The sequence below is a fragment of the Anneissia japonica genome, unplaced genomic scaffold (assembly GCF_011630105.1).
Source record: "Anneissia japonica isolate Jap-2015-1 unplaced genomic scaffold, ASM1163010v1 scaffold11779_len1430905_cov172, whole genome shotgun sequence".
NCBI lineage: Eukaryota > Metazoa > Echinodermata > Crinoidea > Comatulida > Comatulidae > Anneissia > Anneissia japonica.
In genome coordinates this window covers 167,393-189,587 of record NW_022740041.1, presented here as the reverse complement: position 1 = coordinate 189,587, position 22,195 = coordinate 167,393, and the positions used below count along the sequence as shown (strand labels likewise).

Here is a 22,195-nt window from a genome sequence, read left to right as displayed (position 1 = left end):
ATTGTGTATGATTGATTCTGTACCCAATGACCAGGGAATAAAAAGCGCCTTCAGCGGTTCTTCCATAATTGGATATTTGCGCTATATAATTCTTAAAAAATAAATAAAAGTTTCTCAAAGGACCTCGGTGATTTACATAGCGAGGTTTCTGGAACCGCCGACCTCAAGGTTGGGATATGAACCACAACGGCTACGCTCACCGTTTCTACTAGACATATTTACTAAAAGCTGGTACTTTATACGGTACCTGATGATGACCACAAGCAATAAGCGCAAAGTTATTTTTGCTTATTACACCTGTTACTTTTTCTATTAATATAAAGCCGGTCTTGAATTTTTAATTTAAGGTACGTTACTTCAGAATAAGGCATATTTATTATGGGAACAACCCAACATTGCAGACGAGAAATTAAGCAAGGTATGATGTACACAGGTGGAAAGGTGTTCAGTGTTTGAATGAATTCAAATAATTTAAGCCTATTATTATCATAATTAATATTTTCTTATTTGTAAAATGCACATTTCAAATATCTTTTAAATGATTAATTTTTATAATTTGGTGATTTGAGTAAAATGGTAATGTACTTTTTATGCCTGCATATTTGTACATAAAAAAGAAATGTCTAGTGTTTTGAAACAGAATTTTAAATGCTCTTTTTTATTTAAAAACACTAGGCCCTTGATTATATCAAGCTCGAAATGTAGACTTGACTTGAAATAAAAATGCTGTCGAGTTTCTTGTTTGTTGGGGGGGGGGGGGAGAGCTATTTATTTACCTTCAATTTTTCGGTATTGTTTATTTAATTTAGCCTGTGGTGAAATAGAGATTTAACGCATACAATTTTATTTAAGAAATATTATTTGTATGCATTTTTAGAACATCTTTATAATTACAAACCACATAGAAGTTCAAAATTAGTTCTATTACAATAATTGTTGTAATAATCATGCTTGTGAATATCATGAAATAAATGTGAAATTATCAAGAAATAAATCTACTTCTAGGAATGCTAAAAGTATTATTACACACAAACTGAAGAGGAATTTTTTTTTTTTTGAAAATTGCACAATAGACGCTACTTGCTGACTAGGCCTCTTGCTGTCGGATATAGTTCAGAGTTCACCGCTCCCCCTTTCTTTGTCGTACGAACACTGTATTTTTGGAAGAAAAAAAAAGTTTGTAGTACAACAGTTATCATTTGCATTTGTTAATTATACTTAAAAAAAACTTCAAATAATGCAAAAAAAAAATGTGGTCTTCATTTCATGTTTGCATCTTACTTTGGTATATAATGAACTCATTATTATAATTTATATTTATATATTTCAATTATTATTATCTTAGGATGGAGATTACAGCATGCATATATAGATTGATGAGATCAAAGTTATGACAAAATTTATTTCTCAAGATATTTTGGCATATTGGTCATACTTACATTTTCTTTCCTTTTTCTTTCTTAGACTTTCCTTTATTTTGCCCAAAGAAATTTGGTCTGCAATGACAGGAGAAGTGAATTTTATTTAAAGTTTTGCAGGTGACTGATTTTCAAATTGGTCTCTCAAAATAACATCCAAACCTAGTATCTTGACCATCCACAATGCAATACTTTTTTAAAATTATCATTGACCAATAAAGACATAGTTTAAAGCTTATACTCTGCAGGTTATTCAAATTCACATTACTGTAGTTGCAGCCAAGAGACTTAGAATTTTGACCAACTCCAGGTTTATTGTTATAAATGAACAGATATTGTACAACAATTCTGCCAAATATCCATCATGACAAGTACATAAAAGCAAAATATAAATTCTTTTAAAATACATGAACATGAGTCTAATAATTAAAACTGACAAGAACCTCTGAAAGTTGTTTCCTCAAAAACTACTTAACTGTTATTCATAACTTTGCTAATATTCAACCATTCTCATTAAAATAAAATCCATGACTACAGAATTTAAAATGTCACATACTCCATTATCTCTTGACTCATATCTCATTATTTGCCCTTCCACTGTCAAACAACAGCTGATAACTTGTACCAATAAAAGGGGTATGTGGGTCATTACAAGTGGGGTTTCTACCACACAATGCAGTTAACAAAGTGATATCCTCACCACAGGCTTAGCCAGCAAGCAATCATTTAGGACGGCCACTTTTACTGTGACGGCTTGGACTAATCAGCTTGGCCTAGCCTAATTGGGCCTGGTCAACATTTAGCAAATTCTTTATATTCTTCAAATCTATCGAAAATTACATTAAACTAAAGCCAAATCAAATTTAAGTTTGAAAAAAAAAACAGCATTTATTGATTGAATGTACGTTGTTTTCATACCAATATTCGGTGGGATTCCCCTATCGGCTCAGTACCATGCCCAATGGCTTACATTTTTTGGACGGCCTATTTCATTTTTCTGGCTAAACCCCTGATCCCCTCCCTACAATTTATTGTAAAACAGAGCCATATTTATCTTTCCTTTTTGTCTTTTTCACACATTATATTTTATTATCTTCTTGTGCTGGTTTTAGCCAAGACTTTTGTAGCAAACAAGAAATAGAACCGAAGGCAAGTATCAAGCAAGGATCCTACATTACACAAAAATATGGACTTGATCTGTGAAGGTCATATGTACAGTAGCCTAGATTTTTGTCACATATTTAAATGACCTTTGTATATCTCAAAAGATAAAAAAAACCAATTGTCGATACTGTGGTAGACTGTACATATATGACCAGTAGAATATCAACTGATGTCACATGTATTTTTTATCTATCCCTTTTGTAGATTAAAACTAAACTAGGCACCTTTTAATGATACATGTGTACATTGATTATTTTTATAATGATAAGATATTTCTTTCTGTTGTTGTGAAGCGCTTTGAGGTTGGTTCAACTGGAGGCGCTATATAATTCTTGAATTGTTATTACAATTATTATTAGATATACACAAGAAAAAGAATTTAATTTAGTCACTAGTAAAATTTATATACTGGAAACAGGCAGCAACTATTCTATGTAATGTGAACATATGACAAAAATTGCTTTTGTGCATAAATTACAAAAAAAATATTTTGATGTATATTTATAGATGTATCTGCAAACAAAAGTTTTTGTAATTATGTACAATAAAGCATTATGATAGTACATACAGGGCAACCAATCAAATTAACAAGTAACTGACATAAATGAACAATAAATAAGTAGCTTGAAAATAATAATTAAAAAAAAACCAATATGACCTGTCTACCATCTTTAGCTAGAAAAACCCTTCTTTTTCGGCCGATCTTGAGTAAAAACAATATTAAAAACTGAGCATAAAGCTGTATAAAAGCAGTGCATGAAGATTTATATTAAAATATAAATAATAATTCTTATCAATATGGTGATAAATTTTTTTAAGTAGGTCATCTGTTTGATCCCATTTAAAATTTATAACCATTGCCATGTAATAGAAAAGCCAATTCTGATGTGGATTATGGGTATTAATTCTTCCTTCCTTAATTCATTACTTTACATTAGTTGGAGTGATGTTTTGCCCTATTTGACATGTGATCATGTCAAGTGTAAATCATCAAATGTACTGAATACTCAGTACATTCAAATATACTTGTGAAAAAAATGTGCAAGTGATTCGGGTGGGAATGAACCCATGACCTCCAGCTAACTAGCTTGATGCATCAGTTGGTCTCTCATAGTCGCATTTCATTCTGTTTAAAATGAGAACTTGTCCGGAATGATGACTCGTCTGGAATGAAGACTCGTCCGGAATGAGGACTCGTCAGGAATCAGGATTCGTCCAGAATGAGGACTTGTCAGAAATGAGGACTCACCTTACATGAGGACTCGCCCTAAATGATTATATTATCATCTGACAACAAAAGTCAACTTACACAATCTCAATATCTATGTCTTCCTCGTCCTTGAGGGCAGCATCCAAAGCTGCCTGTACACGTGGTGCAACAGTTGGTCCCTCGTAGTCACGTGTCGTTCTGTTCGGCAGATCCAGATCAATCTTAAGGATGTTCTCCGCCTTATTCAAGAGAAATATCATCATTTATTTTAAAAATAATTCAAAGTTTTAATCAGTTAAAAAAAAATTATTGAATGACTTAATCCTGTTTATGCATTTTATTGTTTATCTATAAAATTATTTTGATAACAACAGGTGTTATCTCCATGGTTATAGTAACAATAAAAATTGTATTAATGATAGGGTTATTATTATCTTCAGACAGTGAGAGAATTATTGTGAACCCTAGAAGGAAACATTACTTAAGTTATTTAAATATGAAAATTAAAGTAGCTAATATATACCTTGTAGCGTGGGTTACCCCCTTTGTTAGCAGACACCTTAGCATAATCTGTGATTGGTCTCCTATTACCAGACGCTGTTACTGGCCTTTTAGCCATTTGCAAGGGCCTATGATAAGAAAATTCATTGTCTCTATCAGCATCACAAATATCATTATGAAACACACTGACAAGAGATGATAAAAACACAAGAGGGCAACAAAGGTCACATACAGTATAGTATACATATGAGGCATGTTGTGGCAAAATGGCTAAGTTGTAGCAAAAATTGAAATTCAAGTTATTAGTATTTTCAGATACCTGAGTATGTGATCTTTAAAATGAGGGGTCATTCATTGAAATTGGACATTTCAAGCCTTGGAAAGTGAAAGTACAGTACTCTTAGAATCAAGATAAACATGATTTTGAGTAATTGCCTTTCAAAGTTATTTGTGCATACATTGTTTAATAGAATGAACTATCAAAATAACATTAAATAAACAATTTGTTGACCACTTCCAGAACTAATACTTTGGTACATGTTTAATAAGACAATAAACTGTTGATTTATAATGAAAAACAAATTTGGATTTTTAGGCAATTTTTTGAGCTCCCATATTTTATAGCTCATTTACTCAATACTGGCCTGTGCGACAACTTAACCATTTCGCCACAACATGCCTCATATGTTTTAAAATATATGCATTAAGTTAATGCACAAGACTTTAGTCCTTAAGCGTGAGACACACCCCAAATGCGTGAAACTTGGTAGAGTAGGTCTGCACATTTGCATAGTATACACAATACATTCACAATATATTGTCTGTATTGAGCTAAAAATTATGATGTAGGTTTATTTAAATTTTAAGCTTTCAAATAAATAAATAAATAAATAAATTTATGCTAAATTATCAACAGAGGCTTGAATAATGAGTGGTAATCGATTCAACTGAAATTAATTAATTTTTTGGCCATAACTAAATAAAATATGTATTATAATTTTTGTTTAAGCCTGTAGCACAGCATGTATGGTGTTGGATTCCAATTTAAGCTTTCAAATAAATAAATAAATTTATGCTAAATTATCAACAGACGCTTGAATAATGAGTGGTAATTGATTCAACTGAAATTAATTAATTTTTTGGCCATAACTAAATAAAATATGTATTATAATTTTTGTTTAAGCCTGTAGCACAGCATGTATGGTGTTGGATTCCAATTAAAAGGTCAAGGGTTGGAGACTGACGCTTGCCACACTGCTTGTGTCCTTTAGTAAGACACTTTATATCTTCTTCTCTTCCTCTAGGAGAATAAATGAATACCTAGTAGGAGGTGAATGATTTGAAATTAGATTGGTAGTGCTGAACTACACGCAAAACTAGGAATACTACCCAGGGAGCCGATGATGCATGTTGTGTATGATTGATTCTGTATTCAATGACAAAGTGCCTTGATCAGTGCTTCGTAAATGAATATGTACACTATAAAAATAATACATAATAATTAAATAAATAAGTAATAAGAGCTATAAACTAACAACTCAATAATAAAAAAAGAACTAGGAATATAAAGTGTTAACATGTTGACTGCCAGGCCTTTTTTCCAAGTTCCATCTCATACGCCAAGGTCTAAAGGGCGCCACTATAAATAAAAATATTTCCATCAACTGTAGTGAAACACAAACAAACATAAGGCAGTTATTTTTAGATCATTACTTTTGAGTCCATCATTACTTTCGCGTCCGTCGCTGTACCTCCATGGCCTGAGGCAGTGCTCCGAAGAGCACTGCCAGCAAATTCACATGCAATATAATAGTGGTATGTTGGATAGGTGTGGACGAAAAACTTGTGTCCTTGGCGCCCTGCTTGAACCCTATCGGATGTGAACTCACATCCCTGGCAGGGAACGTGCACAACAGTTGCAGTGATTAAAACCACCATGAACACATTTAAAACAAACAAGTATCTGGCATACCCTTCAGATTTGGCTAGAGGCTTCAAGCTCCACTGGTCCCCTTCTTCATCAAATTCCGCTCGACTGGATATTTTAGCTCTCTCCTCGGGTGGGATAAAATTCTCAATTATCAACATTCTAAATGATATCAAAAACAACATATATTGTTGAGGTGTTGAGGAAGTCAGCTTTCTGATATGCGAGTAACACAAATTTTTTTGTAACAGTCAATGCAAATATAATTATGTAAAAGAGGCTTTCCACTGCATGGAATCCAATAACAAGTATGGAGAGTTCAGGATGATTACATTTGCAGTATGCATATATTGGAACGCTTTCTTCTAGTACCTGGGAGGATGTTTATTATACTGTACAACTACGATTATTCCCTAGCAGTGAAAGGTAGAGTCATGTGCATGAATTAAGAATAATTCAATCACTACGACACTTATAAATAGGCACTAAAACACCCTTCACACAGAAATATTGGATTTAACCTAGAGGCTAAATAGTATTTTGACCAGGTTATATTTGCTCCATATACCCCTTTTACACATAACAAAATTGATGGGTAGACTGAGCAATGGCATCAATTATAAAAAGGTGGTTAGCAACTGCATGATATAACCATTAATGCAATCCAAATGAATCTTACATAGACTTTTCTTGAAATAACAACTTGCGACTGGGTTTTTTGGGAACAAAGCCAAATACACATGGTACAAACAGCGTTAACATTATTATTAATATTGGCGATGAGTTCTATTTATGAAAGACGTTCTGTAATATTTTAATTAGGTGTTGAGCTTACTTGAGTTTTAGTTCTCGTGTCAACTCGTTCTGGGTCTGCTCTAGGTTCTGTCGTTCCATTAAGTGCTCCTCTTGCAAATCTTGTATTTCACACTTTACCCGTTGAAGCTTACCGAACAACTATAAACAAGTCAATAATTATCATGCTCATGATGTAATGTAGATTCCCTCTGCGCGTGCCTCCCCCCTACCCCCTTCCAAATGCAATCAGTAACCTTAAGCTATATCCACACGATACATTTTTTATGTGAAATGTTAGTATGTATGATGATGTCATATCACATCTATAAATAACAGGCAAGATGATGTTATATCACATCCTTATATGGGCCTGGCATGATGATGTCATATTACATTCATATGCATGATGATATCGTATCAAGATTAAAGATAATAATATTTTATATCATTCCCATATGTAGGGCAAATCACAGGTAATTGCTACACAAAATGTGATAGTGTGGAAAAGTAAGAAGATTTAAACCTACTGCTCTGAATTTTACATTAATCAGTAAAATTAGACATTTAATAAGAAGACTCAAACCTGTTGCTCTGATATTTACATTAATCAGTAAAATTAAATAGATAATAAGAAGACTTGAACCTATTGCTCTGATATTTACATTAATTAGTAAAACAAAATAGATAATAAAGACTTGAACCTATTGCTCTGATATTTACATTAATCAGTAACATGAAATAGATCATAAGAAGATTCAAACCTGTTGCTCTGCTAATAGCAATCTTTTCTTTTCCAATTCTTTTTCCTGTTGATTTGTATGGTCTACGATGCTTTTACCACCAACTAATAATTTGCTTTCCATAGCTTTAATCTTTGAATTGAGTGCATCCTGGGCTTGCTGCTGTTTCTTCAAGTCATTTTGTTTTGTCAAAAGATCTTTTAAAATCTTTTCTTTCTCCTGAAAGACGGAAGTCATACTGATGTTAAAAAGACAGAAATGTGTAGATGATTACAATTTTTTTTTAAGATTAAAGGGGAAGTTAGATTACTTATTTCTCTGCAACTGGGATACAGTGGCAGCTATGTGTTCACTGAACCATGGAGATCCCTACATAACCTTGGACCTTGGTTCGATTACTTTACTGGTCTCCTCTTGCGAGAAAAGTGTGTGCAATATGGCTCATTACAGAACATAGTACACTCTTTGGCAAAGGGTAGAGGATTTTCTCCTGGTATACTGTCCAATAAACCACCAGAAGGACCCCACCACTGAAAGAAAGTCTTCAGACTTTTATAGGTCATCCTAGAATTGTATTATTCTAAAGAAATCCAATTTATACTAATGCAGCTGCATTACATTAGCAGACAAATACTGCTCTTTTCCAAAGATTGTACAAATGCATAAGGGTCATGACCCATGGTATAAAGTTTCTTTTTTTTTCAGAATGACACTTGCACTATACTTGAGTTGTCATTGTTTGGGACAGTTGTAGCTTCATGAACCAGGGTCTCAAATTTACAGATATTTCTGACTTTCCCCTGATGTTTCAATAAACATTTTAAATCAAAAAATGACATGTTTTATTGCATTTGGAATGTAAAAAATTTAACATTTAAATATGTATTGCTATCAAATAAATACAATATTTTATCCATGTGCTAAATATATGTGCTTTATAATTTTGTATTTATATTCTGTTGCTAGTTCTTGTAATGTCAATGCATGATTTTGGTATAACTGATTTTTTCAATTAAACATGGTCTACAGCTGTGTCAATACTTTCAAATTTTCTTTGACATAAAAAACTGTTGTATGCCTATATATAGTCATGATGTGCCTATATATGGTCATGATGTGATGTCATCATGACCATATTTAGGCATGTCACATGTTTTTGTAGAAGAAAATTTGATAGTCTGGACAGGACTTCAAAAATGAATGAATGTACCTCAGCAATCATGTTCTGATTGGCAAGAATCGTCTGTTTCTCATTCTCCAGCTTCAGTTGTGCCTCTTTGTACATTTCAGCCTCGTCCATCACCTCAACCTCCTCATCACTTTCTTCATCAATTTCTCCATCTGATCCTGTACCTCCTGAAATAATGGTTATTAACATGCAAACGATATTATATCTATTGCATTTTCCTATTTTACTACATAAAAGTGTACAGAAAACACAAAAATATTGAAAAAAAATAAACATGTATTATTGCGTGTATCGTAACAAGGATTTTAACTCAAGTGTGAACCGACTAGCTGCAACTATGAACTTGACTTCAATATATTCAAATACTAGTATTTGTGTAGCTCAAAAGATGGTTTGTAAGCAATAGCTATCAAGCCGGAAACTCACTGTGCCCAATGGTCACCGGCCGACGTGCTTTCCATGACAAACGCCGTGAAGATTAGTTTAGACTGCCACCGACAAGCAATAGAGGATGTTGCACTGTCTAACGCTTATGGAGTACGACGGTCGTACAACCATTGTTCGATGCAGTGAATCCCCGGCTTTATACAATAATAATTACTAACCCAAGAGGGAATTTGAAAAAAAAACATTGTTTACAATAGAGTAGTGGTTGAAATATTCATCTTACCTTGCCCTCCTCTTCTTTTTCTCCTCTTCCTCTTCCCTCCAGACCCTACTACTCCTCCTCCTTTCTTACTAAGTTCTGCCTTCAGTCTGGAAATTTCATCTTGAAATTCACGAAGCAATGCATCCTTTGGATCTTCATTTATCTTTGGCTTGTTTTTGATGTTCTTTGCACGATTAGCATACCTTTTAGAAAAAAATTGATAAAATGATAAACATATAATATGTATATAATAGAATACACCCTATATTTCTTTAATGCTTCTTCAGTGAAACATAAGCCAAGCGCTGATTTCCATTCTGTCTATTGAAACAAATCCATATTTTTCAAATGACTATATAAGGCTTGCCATCTGAAAACCAGCGTAATGTGGCTAAATGTTAATTGAATAATTAGCATAAAAATGTGACAGTATTGTTTACTTTAGTACAGAGAGGTCATAATACTTCTACACATAACTTTGGCAATAGTATATCAATTTTAGTTAATGACCTATCATCTTAGAACTTATGATGTGGAGAAAATGAAACAAAACTAAACATCTATTATTATTCCATGATACATATGATATGTACCTTAAGGTGGTGATGCTTTCGTTATAGTTGTAACTTGCAGGCCCAATGTTGGCCACCATCACTGTCTTAGCGTTGCCTCCGAGAGAGTCTTGCAGGAGTCGCGTGAGCTTGGAATCACGGTAAGGTATGTGCGAACTCTTGCCATCTACCAGAGCGGAGATGACATTGCTGAGTGCGGATAGGGAAAGGTTAATCTTGGTCGCCTCTTTTAAACGTACACCCTGCAGTGGGGGAAATATTATAAGATTTAATAGTAAACTGTCATTTTTAAAATGATTATTCAAAGTAGTAATCTTTATCCCTGTCCAGACTCAAATTTTGTTTAATAAAAGCATGTGACATGTCTAAATATGGTCATGATGACATCACATCATGGCCATAAATAGGCACATCATGACTATATATGGGCATACACCAGTGTTTTGTAAAAGAAAATTTGATAGTCCGGACAGAATTTTACATGTATTATTCAATCTGTATTTTCCTGTCCATGTTATTTTGTAATTCCAATCAAAACTATCTTAAATATGACATTCAAAGGATGCTTGTCTTGTAAAAGTTGTTGACCAAAGAGTACAGATAATAGGAAAAACTAGTTTTGGAGTTGAGTTGTGGAAATCAAATGGGTATTTATTCCCATAACCGAGGTAAATATGTATGCACATAAAGACCTTAAATATGAGGTCATGCAGGTTCACCTCTACAAAAATGTATTTGTTCACCAGTCAGATAAACACAAATCCATTTCCATAAATCTATCACCATCGCTAAAAATTATAGGATTAGTACTGTAAATCCCGAATAAGCGCCGCAGTGCTTATATAATTTTTGGAGGCTTCAGTGAGGCACTTATAAAAAATATTAGCGTGGCGCTTTCCATGCCTGTTCCCATGTTACCTATCTCACATATTTCCGTAGGTCTGTAGGCCTATCCTGAGGTCATCATAAATAAACGTTTATAAAGAAATGCTTTTGTCTTCATTGTGTTATTTATTTATTTAAACACTGTATACATTGCATTTAAAGTGTTTTATACACACAGGGTAATACATACTCTTGTTTAAGCGCCGCGGCACTTAGCTATAACAAATCAGGTTTGGTGTGGCGCTTATTCGAGAATGGCGCTTATTCGAGAGAGGAGCCTATTCAAGAGTGCCACTTATTCGAGCATTTTACAGTATGGGTATTAAATAGTTCTGTAATAAATCAAAAGAGGAAATTTCTAAATCCGAAAAAGATGTCCAACATGTATTGGAAACTTTTTTAATACAGAAAAGTGATTCATAATAAAATACCGTAAAACCTCGAATTGAAGCCCAGAGGGCTTAATCTTGAGATGAAGATCATCTCGAATTGAAGCCCCCCCTCTTTAGTTTGCAAAATTAGCCTCGAAAAGAAGCCCATCTCGAAAAGAAGTCCATGGACTTCTTTTCAAAATAGCATAGGCTTCTTTTGAGATAGTACAGTACATACACATGAATATCAGGAAACAAAATAAATTAAAAACAAGCTTGGTTTATACATTAGTTTAGGTGATTTATGCCAGTTAAATACACTCCATAATACAGATTGATGTTACAATGACCTTATATATTGTTTAATTTTACAAATTCACAAAATTTACAGCATTCATTTTGAAAAGAAGCCCCCTCTTTACTTTGCAAAAGTAGTCTCGAAAATAAGCCCATCCAACGATCACAAAGGAAAAGAAGCCCAGACTTCAATTTGAGGTTTTATGGTACCATACACCAATAAAATGTTTTATTAAATATAATACCAAATGTTTAAAAAATTAGTTGTATAAACAAAAACTGTTATGGTATGTACAGTGTTCTCCCTAGCATTATTGGCAAGCGTCATGGTAAGTTTTAAGTCCACCATAGTTGGGACTGACACAAGGTATTTTTAATAATTAGGAGGCATTGAAATGTCCTAAAGTGCATTTTAAGACTATATAGAAGCAGGGAACAGTTAAATAATTTAACTGTTCCCTGATAAAAGCAGCATGGAAGATGGTCCAAGCATCATGGCCAACTGTCAAGCATCATGGGGAATGTCCCAAGCATCGTGGTACCATGATGCTTCAAGGGCCTGGGGAGAACACTGATGTATTCTTGATTGCTTTTGTGTTTTGTTGGAAGAGAATAAATGAGTGTATAAACAAATTAAGCAAATTTATCTGCAACCAAACATGGAAAAACTTAGAATGTATTTAGTAGAATAATTTCCCAGTAAAAGTACTTACTGTACTGTACCGATGTTACCGAAGGAATTACAATATCACATGTTACTGAATGTTTTACGAAAATATAATAGAGATTGCAATTATTTAATTAAATATTATACTGTAGTTGCAGTATATAGATTATACTTTAACGTAAATTCAGTAAAAATAAAGAAACATTTTCAACTGTCATTTATCGATTTATTCATATAAATGACCTACAGGTTATGTAATTAATAGATTAAAACAAGTTAAATATAATTTGAAAAGATTTTCAGTGAGACATTTTAAAAATTATATTGTAAAGAGTCAGAGTATCACTTACAGCAGCTCCCGTCTTCCCTTGTCGTTCACTACCAGCTAAATCAACTAAGTTTAATTTTCCTACACATATATGATTTTCGCCATCTACACCAACCTATGACAAGAAAGAAGAATAAATTATGTTCTATCATTTGACATCATAAAAAATCTAATGCCATCGCCTTTGTCAACCACCAACTACCATTATAGCCATATATCCCTCCCAATACTCTTATTCTACAGCTTAATTTATCCTACCATTATTATCTCAGCATAACCCACTCCCCACTCCATGCCAACTTCTCTCCTTTCTTTCCCCTCCCCATCATTAGCTTACTGTATAGCACCCCATGTCACTCTATAATAATAATAATAATATGAATTTATATAGCGCATTTTTAGAATGCTGTTCAATACGCTTTACATAAAAATTGATAATCTATTAAAATCTATTAAACTCGAATAACTTCTAAGTCAAACTTATATTACATGCCAAATTATTGTGTTTTCCATTAAATAACAATCTCTAAGTCGAATTTTATCTAATTTGAACAATTTTTCAATGGCATTTTGGATTCAACTTCAGGCAAGTTCAACTGCACACAGTCTAACTGACAGTACGCTGGTTCTGGAATGGCAAGCCTAAATTTTTATATCATACAGTACCTGACTACACTCAATTGTAATAATGAAGATAGCATGGGATCTTGAACTGTGTTCATTCATATTTGTAGCCCTTGAAATGAGAAGGGAAAAACAGAAATAAGACATAAATTAATATGAAACCTAAAACAAATTTAAAACATAAACTTAATTAAGTTTAATATCTTGAAAAAGGGTTCTATATACTATATATTAAAATATATTAAGGCTGTAAATTGGATTGATTTACCATATTAATCTTATTCTTCAATTTCAATTCAATTCAATATAAAGTTTATTTCCACATCACATTATCAATATCAATACAAAATACATAGACAGAACATTTGAATAAAGTGGAAAAAGGGTCGCCACAACAAGCAAGCTTTATAACGGGCGCCCATTGATTATGAAATAAAATTAACTACTATATCACAAAAGAGAATTAACAACTATATCACGAAAAAATTTTATAAATAAAGTACCAAGTCAATAGTCATTGAAAATTCTGAAGAAAAGTTAAATATGATTACATACAGCACAATTATTTATACAAAGGTTTGCATTACACTTATAGTTTTCATGGTAATGGATATTTAAATTTCTTTTGAATTTATAAATACTATTACTGAGTCTTAATTCTACATTGATATCGTTCCAGATGTTAAGCCCTTTTGTCCCATTCTTACCCTACAGATCTGTTACTATTTCCTACATTCATGACGTGTTCAATTTCCTTCACACTTTTGGTTACAAATGAGGATAAGTCCTGCAAGACAAATCAAGAATGATCAATATATCATGACTGCATCCTCACCTGAGGTGAGATCATCTTACACAATTCACGGTACAGTAAGCCTTTAGGTTTGAATTTAAGATCAGATGGTTAGAAAGAAGGAATTAAACAACATGTAGTCAATTCTATCAAAATAATTGTGAAAGAAATAATTATATGAATGTTTACTTAACAACCAAAATTTAATCGTCCACATTTGGAATTATAAAATATATACTGCCTGCCAAAAAAAAAAAATCAGAAAAAACCCCTCAAAAAATTCCAATAAAAATTTTGAATAACTCATTTCAAAGGAAATAGGATAAAGTTGAATTTTCAACCAGAAGCAGGTTAAAAAAAAAAACCATATAAATTTATACCAATTTTATTACAAAAATCATCAAGTTGATTACCAGGAAATTAAGGGGTCTGTGCGAAAGAATACAGGAAAGGTGTTATTTAAAAATGTCCATTAGATGATAGGAAATTCTTTTTGCGTTCAGATTGTTAAATTAAATTATAAAGATTTACTATTAAGCAATTCAAATAAAGAATAGAATTGCTCAAATACTTTAGGTCATGACAGATGGTATATTTTTAATGTGATTTAAAAAATTAATTAATGCACGGCCAATAAGGTTACACTGATAATGTCTGTACATAAATTGAAGATGGATGGAATATTGAACATTAATATACCTGCACAGGGATCATCATCATTTGTTACGTTACATGCATGCATGCGTTACATGCATGACTGGGGATGCTCCACTGTGAGTGGAAGAAGTTGCATATGCTGCATAGCCAGGGCTGAAAATTAGAGGTCGCTCGGTCGCCAGTGGCGACCTTTTTTGGTGTCGGCCGAAATTAAATTATTTTGGTATTGCCAGCCTGGAGACCACTCTTAAAATGATGTTTTTTCCATGAAAAAAAATTTTAAATCTTGCAGTTTTTAGTAAAAGGATGGTGTTTACGACGATGTTTCTATGATTTACAAACAGCACTGACCTTTCAGATGACCTCTGTTTAATTAATTGGACATTTCACTTATAGTAGTAGTATATTATAATGTAGTAAATATCAAATTATTAAACCAATGTCATGCTGGTTTTATTCATTTTGTTTATTCGTAAAATTATATTTCATGATGTTAAAAAAATAGGACCAGTATAACTTTGGAAGGGCCAGTATCATTTTTTCCTTACTGGCAATGCTAGCCACTATGGTTTGTAGGTTAATTTTCAGCCCTGCATGTAGCTGATTAGTGTATCCAAAAAAAAACAAAACATGGAAAATAACAATAAATAGTATAATCTACATAAAATAGTAGAACTATGTTCAACATGATACTGTATGTCAATTTAAAATGTTCCATCGATGGAACTTAGTACATCTTTTTTTTAATTGGCCCAGTAGTACATCTATATGTAGTTCATCCATTCAACATCCATCCATCTATTAAATGTTTATGTCTATCCATTCAATGAGGTACATGGACCACCTATTCCACATGTTCCATACTTAACATGGTCTACCAAGGTCAATCTACAATATTCCACATGGCTCATCTATTTCCAAACATGATATACTCTAAATCTCAAAATGATAATTTATTCTACATGGTTAAATTATTCAACATGGACAACCAATTTAAAATAGTCCATCCACAATATGGTCTGATTTATCTATTCAACATTGTCTACCTCTGCCATTTAAAAATGGTCAACTTAGCTCCTGCAAAGCCAGTCAATCACTGCATCGTAGAATAGTAATCCGCTTTCTGACGACGCGACAGCATCTGCTGATTGTCGGTGGTGGTCTGAACGGGGCGTCATTTAAAAACGATCCATTGCGCACATGTCGAGGCATTCTCCATTAGAGTTGTGCCGACCGACGACCATCAGGGCGCAGCGAGTTGCCGACTTTTATAGAAAAAAAAAAATGTAGTTTACCTTGACATAAACACCAGTGTCTGTTCGTTCTTTGAGGTCCAGTCTCTTACTCTGATCTTTAGCTAACAAGTCTCTGATTTCCTCCTAGAGTTTTAGTTAAAAATTATAACACAAAATGTAATACAGAAAAAGTGGATAAGGACAAAATATTGTGCTCTTCAAGCACAGTAACATTTAAAAATCAACAACAGTTGACAATTTATTAAACCTTTGGTTTTTACTATTGGACCAGCCTAACAATCTCTCTCTACCCATTTATTTTGGTTGATAGAATGACAACCATATATGAATAAATTCCAGGTTACGATATCAAATTTAGTATAAACAGCATACAATTATTTTGGGCTTTCCCTTGAAAAAACAAACATCTTATTGCAAACCCAAAGCTGACCCCATGTATGTATGTGGGTTTTTGGGTCAGTTGTTCTTGGGCAATACAAAGGTTGTTTTTGGCCTAAATAATGATAACAATGGAGTGTCCTTGATGAAAATGAATTAATCCTGTTTTTAATTATTTAATCCCCAGGTGAATAAAAACTAGCACAGCATCTTGAATATAATATTCAGCTTAATTACTAGGATTTATCAGAGGACATTATGAGTGCTCATGAATATTTATTAGCTACAGACATGCATTAGTAATGACATTTTTATTAATTCACTTCTTAAACGATTTTATATTTCAGCGATACTGACATGACTGTACGACCAGTGGGAATAGACAGCTGTAGCAAAGACTTCAACATTTTATTCTCATTATCTATTATTACAACTTCTAGGTCTCAAGAAAAAAACTATATTTCAAGAAGCCACAGGTACTACATTTTCAATATACTTTCTTGAGATGCGATTAAAACACACCTTTATATTGGTATTAAATATTTTTAAACTTTACCTGATAAATTTCTAAATATGACGCTCTTACTAAATACTGCTGGTCTTGACTTCGAGCAATGTGGGTAAATATATGATCAAATGAGTTTGGTATCACACCTCTTTTTTCAAGGTCATTGCGTACACCTAGGAAACAAAGCAAAAATATATCTTATAGGATATAATTTTGGTGGAAATTGTTATGGTCATGACATCCTATAATGACCATATGTGGCAAAGACAATCCAAACCAGTCACCCGTCGCAAAAATTGATTTTTAGTTATTAAAACAAGGTTAAACAGTAAAATGAGAGCATAAAATGGTAAAAGAATCATTTAAATCGACATTTCGTTATGAAGTTACAGTAGTTTAAACACACAGCTGCTTAAAGAACAATATTCGAGAAATCAGACTTTAAAGTTCAGAATTTCAGGCATTTCTCATGCAGAAACCATCACCAAATCATTAAAATGGTTATTTTAACACTGAAAATGGGGTAATAACAGCATAGCATGATATATAGATATATAAAGGTTACAGTAGTTTAGTGAAATGAACTAGATTAAAAAAATGTTGACATCCCAGCATTTTTTGGCCATTATCTCTGAAAAAGGATTTGCGACGAGTGACTGGTTTGGCTTGTCTTTGCCACATAGGCATATCATGACTATGGCATACAACAGCTTTTTTTTGTCAAAGAAAACTTGAAAATCTGGGCAGAGCTTAATCTTAATGTTATTAATTCTATACAGACATAATTATAATATTTAACATAATGTATATTATTATAATATTGGAACTTCATTCAAAAATGTATTACTGTAAACAGTGTCCTGCAATTAAACAGTAGTATAAGATAAGATTAAAAATAAACAAAGAAGCAATCACTACATTGAAAATTTACACAAAAGTACACAGACAAACATTCACAGGTCTATTTAAACTCATATAAATATATTAATGTAAGTGTTTACATATAAAATTCAAATAGAAAATAATGATAATTACCTTCCATTGTGTATGTTTTGCCAGTACCTGTCTGACCATAAGCAAATATCGTGCCATTGAAACCATTTAGAACTGACTCCACTAGTGGCCGAAAGGTTTCATCGTACAATTGCTTTTGTATTGAGCTGGTGGTGATCAAATGAAAATATTTACTATTCAATGCTGTAATCATATATATTTTTTACTTTAGTTTAAAACTAAGAGAGTATGATGAATCTAAATTTTCTGTTTTCCTCTGCAGTAGCCCCACCACCAAACCATCCCACTAGAAATTTTTGAAGCACAAAAAAAGTATGCTAAATAGTATAAATCACTTCATACCACTATTGCCAGCTAGAGCCCCTTACTTTACCAACAAGCCCTCCAAATTTACCTTCACAACAGCCCCTCCCCCCAATTTTAATACCCTAAGAAGATACACTCACTGGGAAATACTTTTACCATTGCGATCCTTTTTCAACACTATTGGTATTTGGTTACTAATATTTTTATTTTTCTTTATTATAAAAAATAAATTAATAAAAAAAATGAATGAAATTATTACTAATAATTATTATTAATAAAAAAAACCTGAAATAATATATATATATTATTATAATAATAATTATTATTATTTTATTATAAAATAATGAACTTACTTCCAATCATAGACAGCATCAAAGGTAAAATTCCTTGAGGCCTCGCCTTGGTTATTTGGATTATTAAGCACAATGACACCCTTCTTCACATCCATCTCAACAATACGCTTGTGCCCGGCAGCTGTTTCTTTGCTATTTAGAGGACGACACCTCACCACAACTTTAATGCTTTCTGCTTTCTTAGACTAGAATATCAAAATTATAGTTTAGGGAAACTCAATAAAATGAAGATTTTTAGACAAAGTACTTAAATATTTTATAAAATTTAGCTTTGTACTTACCATGTTGATTGTCTTTGTTTTTCAAGAACCTGTAAGACAAAAAAATGATAGTGGTACCATGTAATTATTACATCATTAGATAGCATTGCAATAAGAGAAATAGTAAGCCAATCGCCAATAGCCAATTTCCGCACATATTTTGCAGAAAAGTAGGTCTTTACTTGTCTAAACAGTATATACAACCATGTACTGTGCAGTACAGTTCCATGTACCAATTCTCTAAGCAATTACTATGCAAATTTAAGTTAGATAAATTGTGCTTTGTGAGTGACAGCTAGGGTACGCCTATTTTGGATTTTTTGGCATAGATAGGCCTAGTATAACTTGGGGGTCTATATATTTTGAGAGGAAATCGGCCTTTATTATTTTTCAAAATTTGTTCCATGGCAAGCTGCTGATGGTTAAAATATAGCCTAAGCTTAGACTATAATTACTTAGCTAATTGCAATGAAAGAGAGATAGGCCTAGGCCACCAAACTGTATAGTAAGGTCTGTGTAGGGAATATATCCTCCGTGCAAAAATTTGGACCAGAAATTCGTTCGTGCATTTTGGAAAATAAGAGCCAATTTCGAGCAGATATTGCTGAAAATTAGGCTTTGAACAATCTTAATATATACGGTGTGGATAGAGATACGCTACCATATTTCTACTTGCTAAAGGTACGGTAAATGGCATTATGTTACCATCACCCAATGAAGTGCCAAAATGTGTGTGACGTCCTCTTTCAAGCTTGGCATTGCAGATCGCTGCCCACAGTGAGCAGTATGATTAGCGAACAATGTACAGTAGGCCTACTGGATCACATGATTAGCTAGGCAAAGAGTACAGTATTTTTCTTATACTCTAATACTCTCATCGATAAATAGGCGCATTAAGGGTTCCACTCAGTAATATGAGTCATGTCATCTAACCATATCAAGCAAGGCCTGAATCCTCAAGACCAACCTTTTGATGTAGGCCCAGGCCTTACTTAGCTCAGTCTTCGGATTTCATTATTAAAATTTTTTAATTGGCCGAACAATGTTTTTTACGATTGTCGATTGGGGGAAGTACCATAACAGTGACCGAGTCTACAGTACATAAAGTTTGGTAAATGTATGGTTGCATGTGTATTCAAAGTGTATCAATATTTTGGTTGGATTGTAAAGCATGGTAATTTCGAGTAAGTGTATATTCAGTATCATAACCTAGGCTTCTTGGACTAAAACTTAAGATCAGATTTTTGGGGGTTGAGAACTTCAGACAAGAGTATGACCACTGAGGAATAAGTTTATGACTGATGCTCACCGCAGATCACTACAGCAGGGTTGCTGCGAAGCGAAGAATCTTAGCAAGGCACAGAGGCCTACAGGTATGCCAAGAATTTGGTACAGGATTCAGTCCTTGTGTGATAGATATGGCTATAGATAAATGAAATGACTCTTACTGAGTGGAACCATACGCCTATTTATTGATGACAGGACAAAGTACAGCATTGTACTTTTCACCTAGGCCTAGTTAATCTTGTTCTAATATTACCCAGTACATCGTTCACTTTTCATTCACCGCTCATCGCGGGTGATCTGCAATGCCATTGACACATGACGTCAGTGACACTAACGTAATGCCATTTACCGTACCTTGGAAGTAGAAATATGGTACCGTATCTCTAGGCACGGCGTAATTATATACAATATTAACCAATGCAATTATGCAACAATTACGATTCCACGCTCCTATTTTTTAGTTGCTATTTTCCTGCTTTGAGCTGATTTTTTAGACATTAAAGCTAAAAAACTTGAATAATGAAAAATGCTTCGTGTTTTCGATATTAGGCAATTCTACAAACTGTCATTCCTGTGTCCTTATACATATGTACATATTTTGAGTATAAATTTAAGAAACGAATATCATATGTATGAAATACTTCAGTGGAGTAAACCAATTTTCAACCTATTCTTATATAAATTATATATGTATACATATTTAAATATATGTGGCCTATATAAATATATATGGCATAAATTATGATATAATAGATAAAATCTAAACTAGCTTTATATATAATAAGAAATGAATACCATACTTTATTGGAGAAGAACTTCAATCTATCGAACGTTTTGATTGGAGCAATGGTTTTATTATATTTTTATGATATTTACAATTCTTAATGTGACTTCAATTTATTATTTTTTTTAATATTAGTTATTTTTTAAGTAGTTTTATATAGTGTGTAGGCCTATATATAAAATGAAAAAGAGGGCCGATTTAACCTGCCGGGCCGAGTTGACTCGAAGGCTTTTTGTATTTAGCGAGCGGTATTGTATTATTAATTGTGAATGCGTCATCGGCGTTCCATACATATACACGCATTGGTGGCCGTTTTGGAGGGCGGCTGCTATAGGTAGCGGCCGATATGGGCCTAACCCATTTTATTTATTCCCCGCGCAGGCCTGGCCCTTATTATATATTTGTCTTAAAGGCTTTAGGCTAGCTAGGCCTACACAGTCTGTCTTCTCAGTTTGAAGTTCCGAGGTTTAGTACTACTAGTAGGCCTCTAGACATAGGCTAGCTAGGCCTAGCCTACCTACCTACCAAAAGCCTAGGCTAGGTCTTATTCTTGGGTAGCCTAGGCCGCCCTAGTCTACAGGGCCAGGCTAGGCTAGGCCTAGCTCGCCCAGCAGAAGAGAGGCCTGCTACTTACTGTGAGTTTTCATTCGGCGGGCTGGTTTTTGACAACACACTCATCTTAAATAGTAGCAGCGATTATAAAAATATTAATATTATTATATAAATAGTACTTCTAAGTTTGTATAATACCTACCAAAATAAAAAATATTTGCAATTAGTTATACATATTTCCCTTCACAATACGGATACCTAGTCGGTTTATTATTTCTTCGCAGGTATTCCTGCGCATGCGTAGAAAGACGATCACACAAATCAATAAAAATAGATCTAAGAACATTAATTCTGGATCTGGATTTATTACTCAAAAAAAAAACAAAAAAACGGACATCAGAGATTTATTGACTGACCTAATCTAATGTTTACTGTACAAACAATAATGGTAATGGTATGTTTGTAGAGTGCCTTTTTCCACAATAAAAATCATCTAGGTGCTGAAAGTATATATATCTATATCAGCGAGTATATATATATAATAATAATAATAATAATAATAATAATAATAATAATAATAATAATAATAATAATAATAATAATAATAAGATTTATTAAGCGCACATCTCCACTCGCTGATGAAGGCCACAGGAGTGGCAGAAATATCCGAGTTTATAATAAATCAGTGTTCTTAAAGTCTACTACTGAAG

At 33.1% G+C, this 22,195-nt stretch overlaps 1 protein-coding gene across 1 annotated transcript; it reads right to left on the bottom strand.

The window, feature by feature from the left end:
* Positions 1–1,050: 1,050 nt before the first annotated feature.
* On the bottom strand, positions 1,051–21,796 carry LOC117118157 (kinesin-II 95 kDa subunit-like). Its single transcript, XM_033262671.1, has 19 exons — positions 21,688–21,796; positions 18,884–18,912; positions 18,603–18,787; positions 17,965–18,089; positions 16,978–17,102; positions 16,083–16,166; positions 14,045–14,124; positions 13,380–13,449; positions 12,736–12,828; positions 10,187–10,407; positions 9,615–9,796; positions 8,966–9,111; positions 7,777–7,974; positions 7,056–7,174; positions 6,266–6,382; positions 4,316–4,421; positions 3,892–4,031; positions 1,440–1,496; positions 1,051–1,152 (listed from the first exon to the last, which is right to left on the bottom strand). Exons 2-19 carry the CDS (start codon positions 18,884–18,886, stop codon positions 1,077–1,079), a joined length of 2,127 nt encoding a protein of 708 aa, XP_033118562.1. The 5' UTR covers positions 18,887–18,912; positions 21,688–21,796; the 3' UTR covers positions 1,051–1,076.
* Positions 21,797–22,195: the final 399 nt, after the last annotated feature.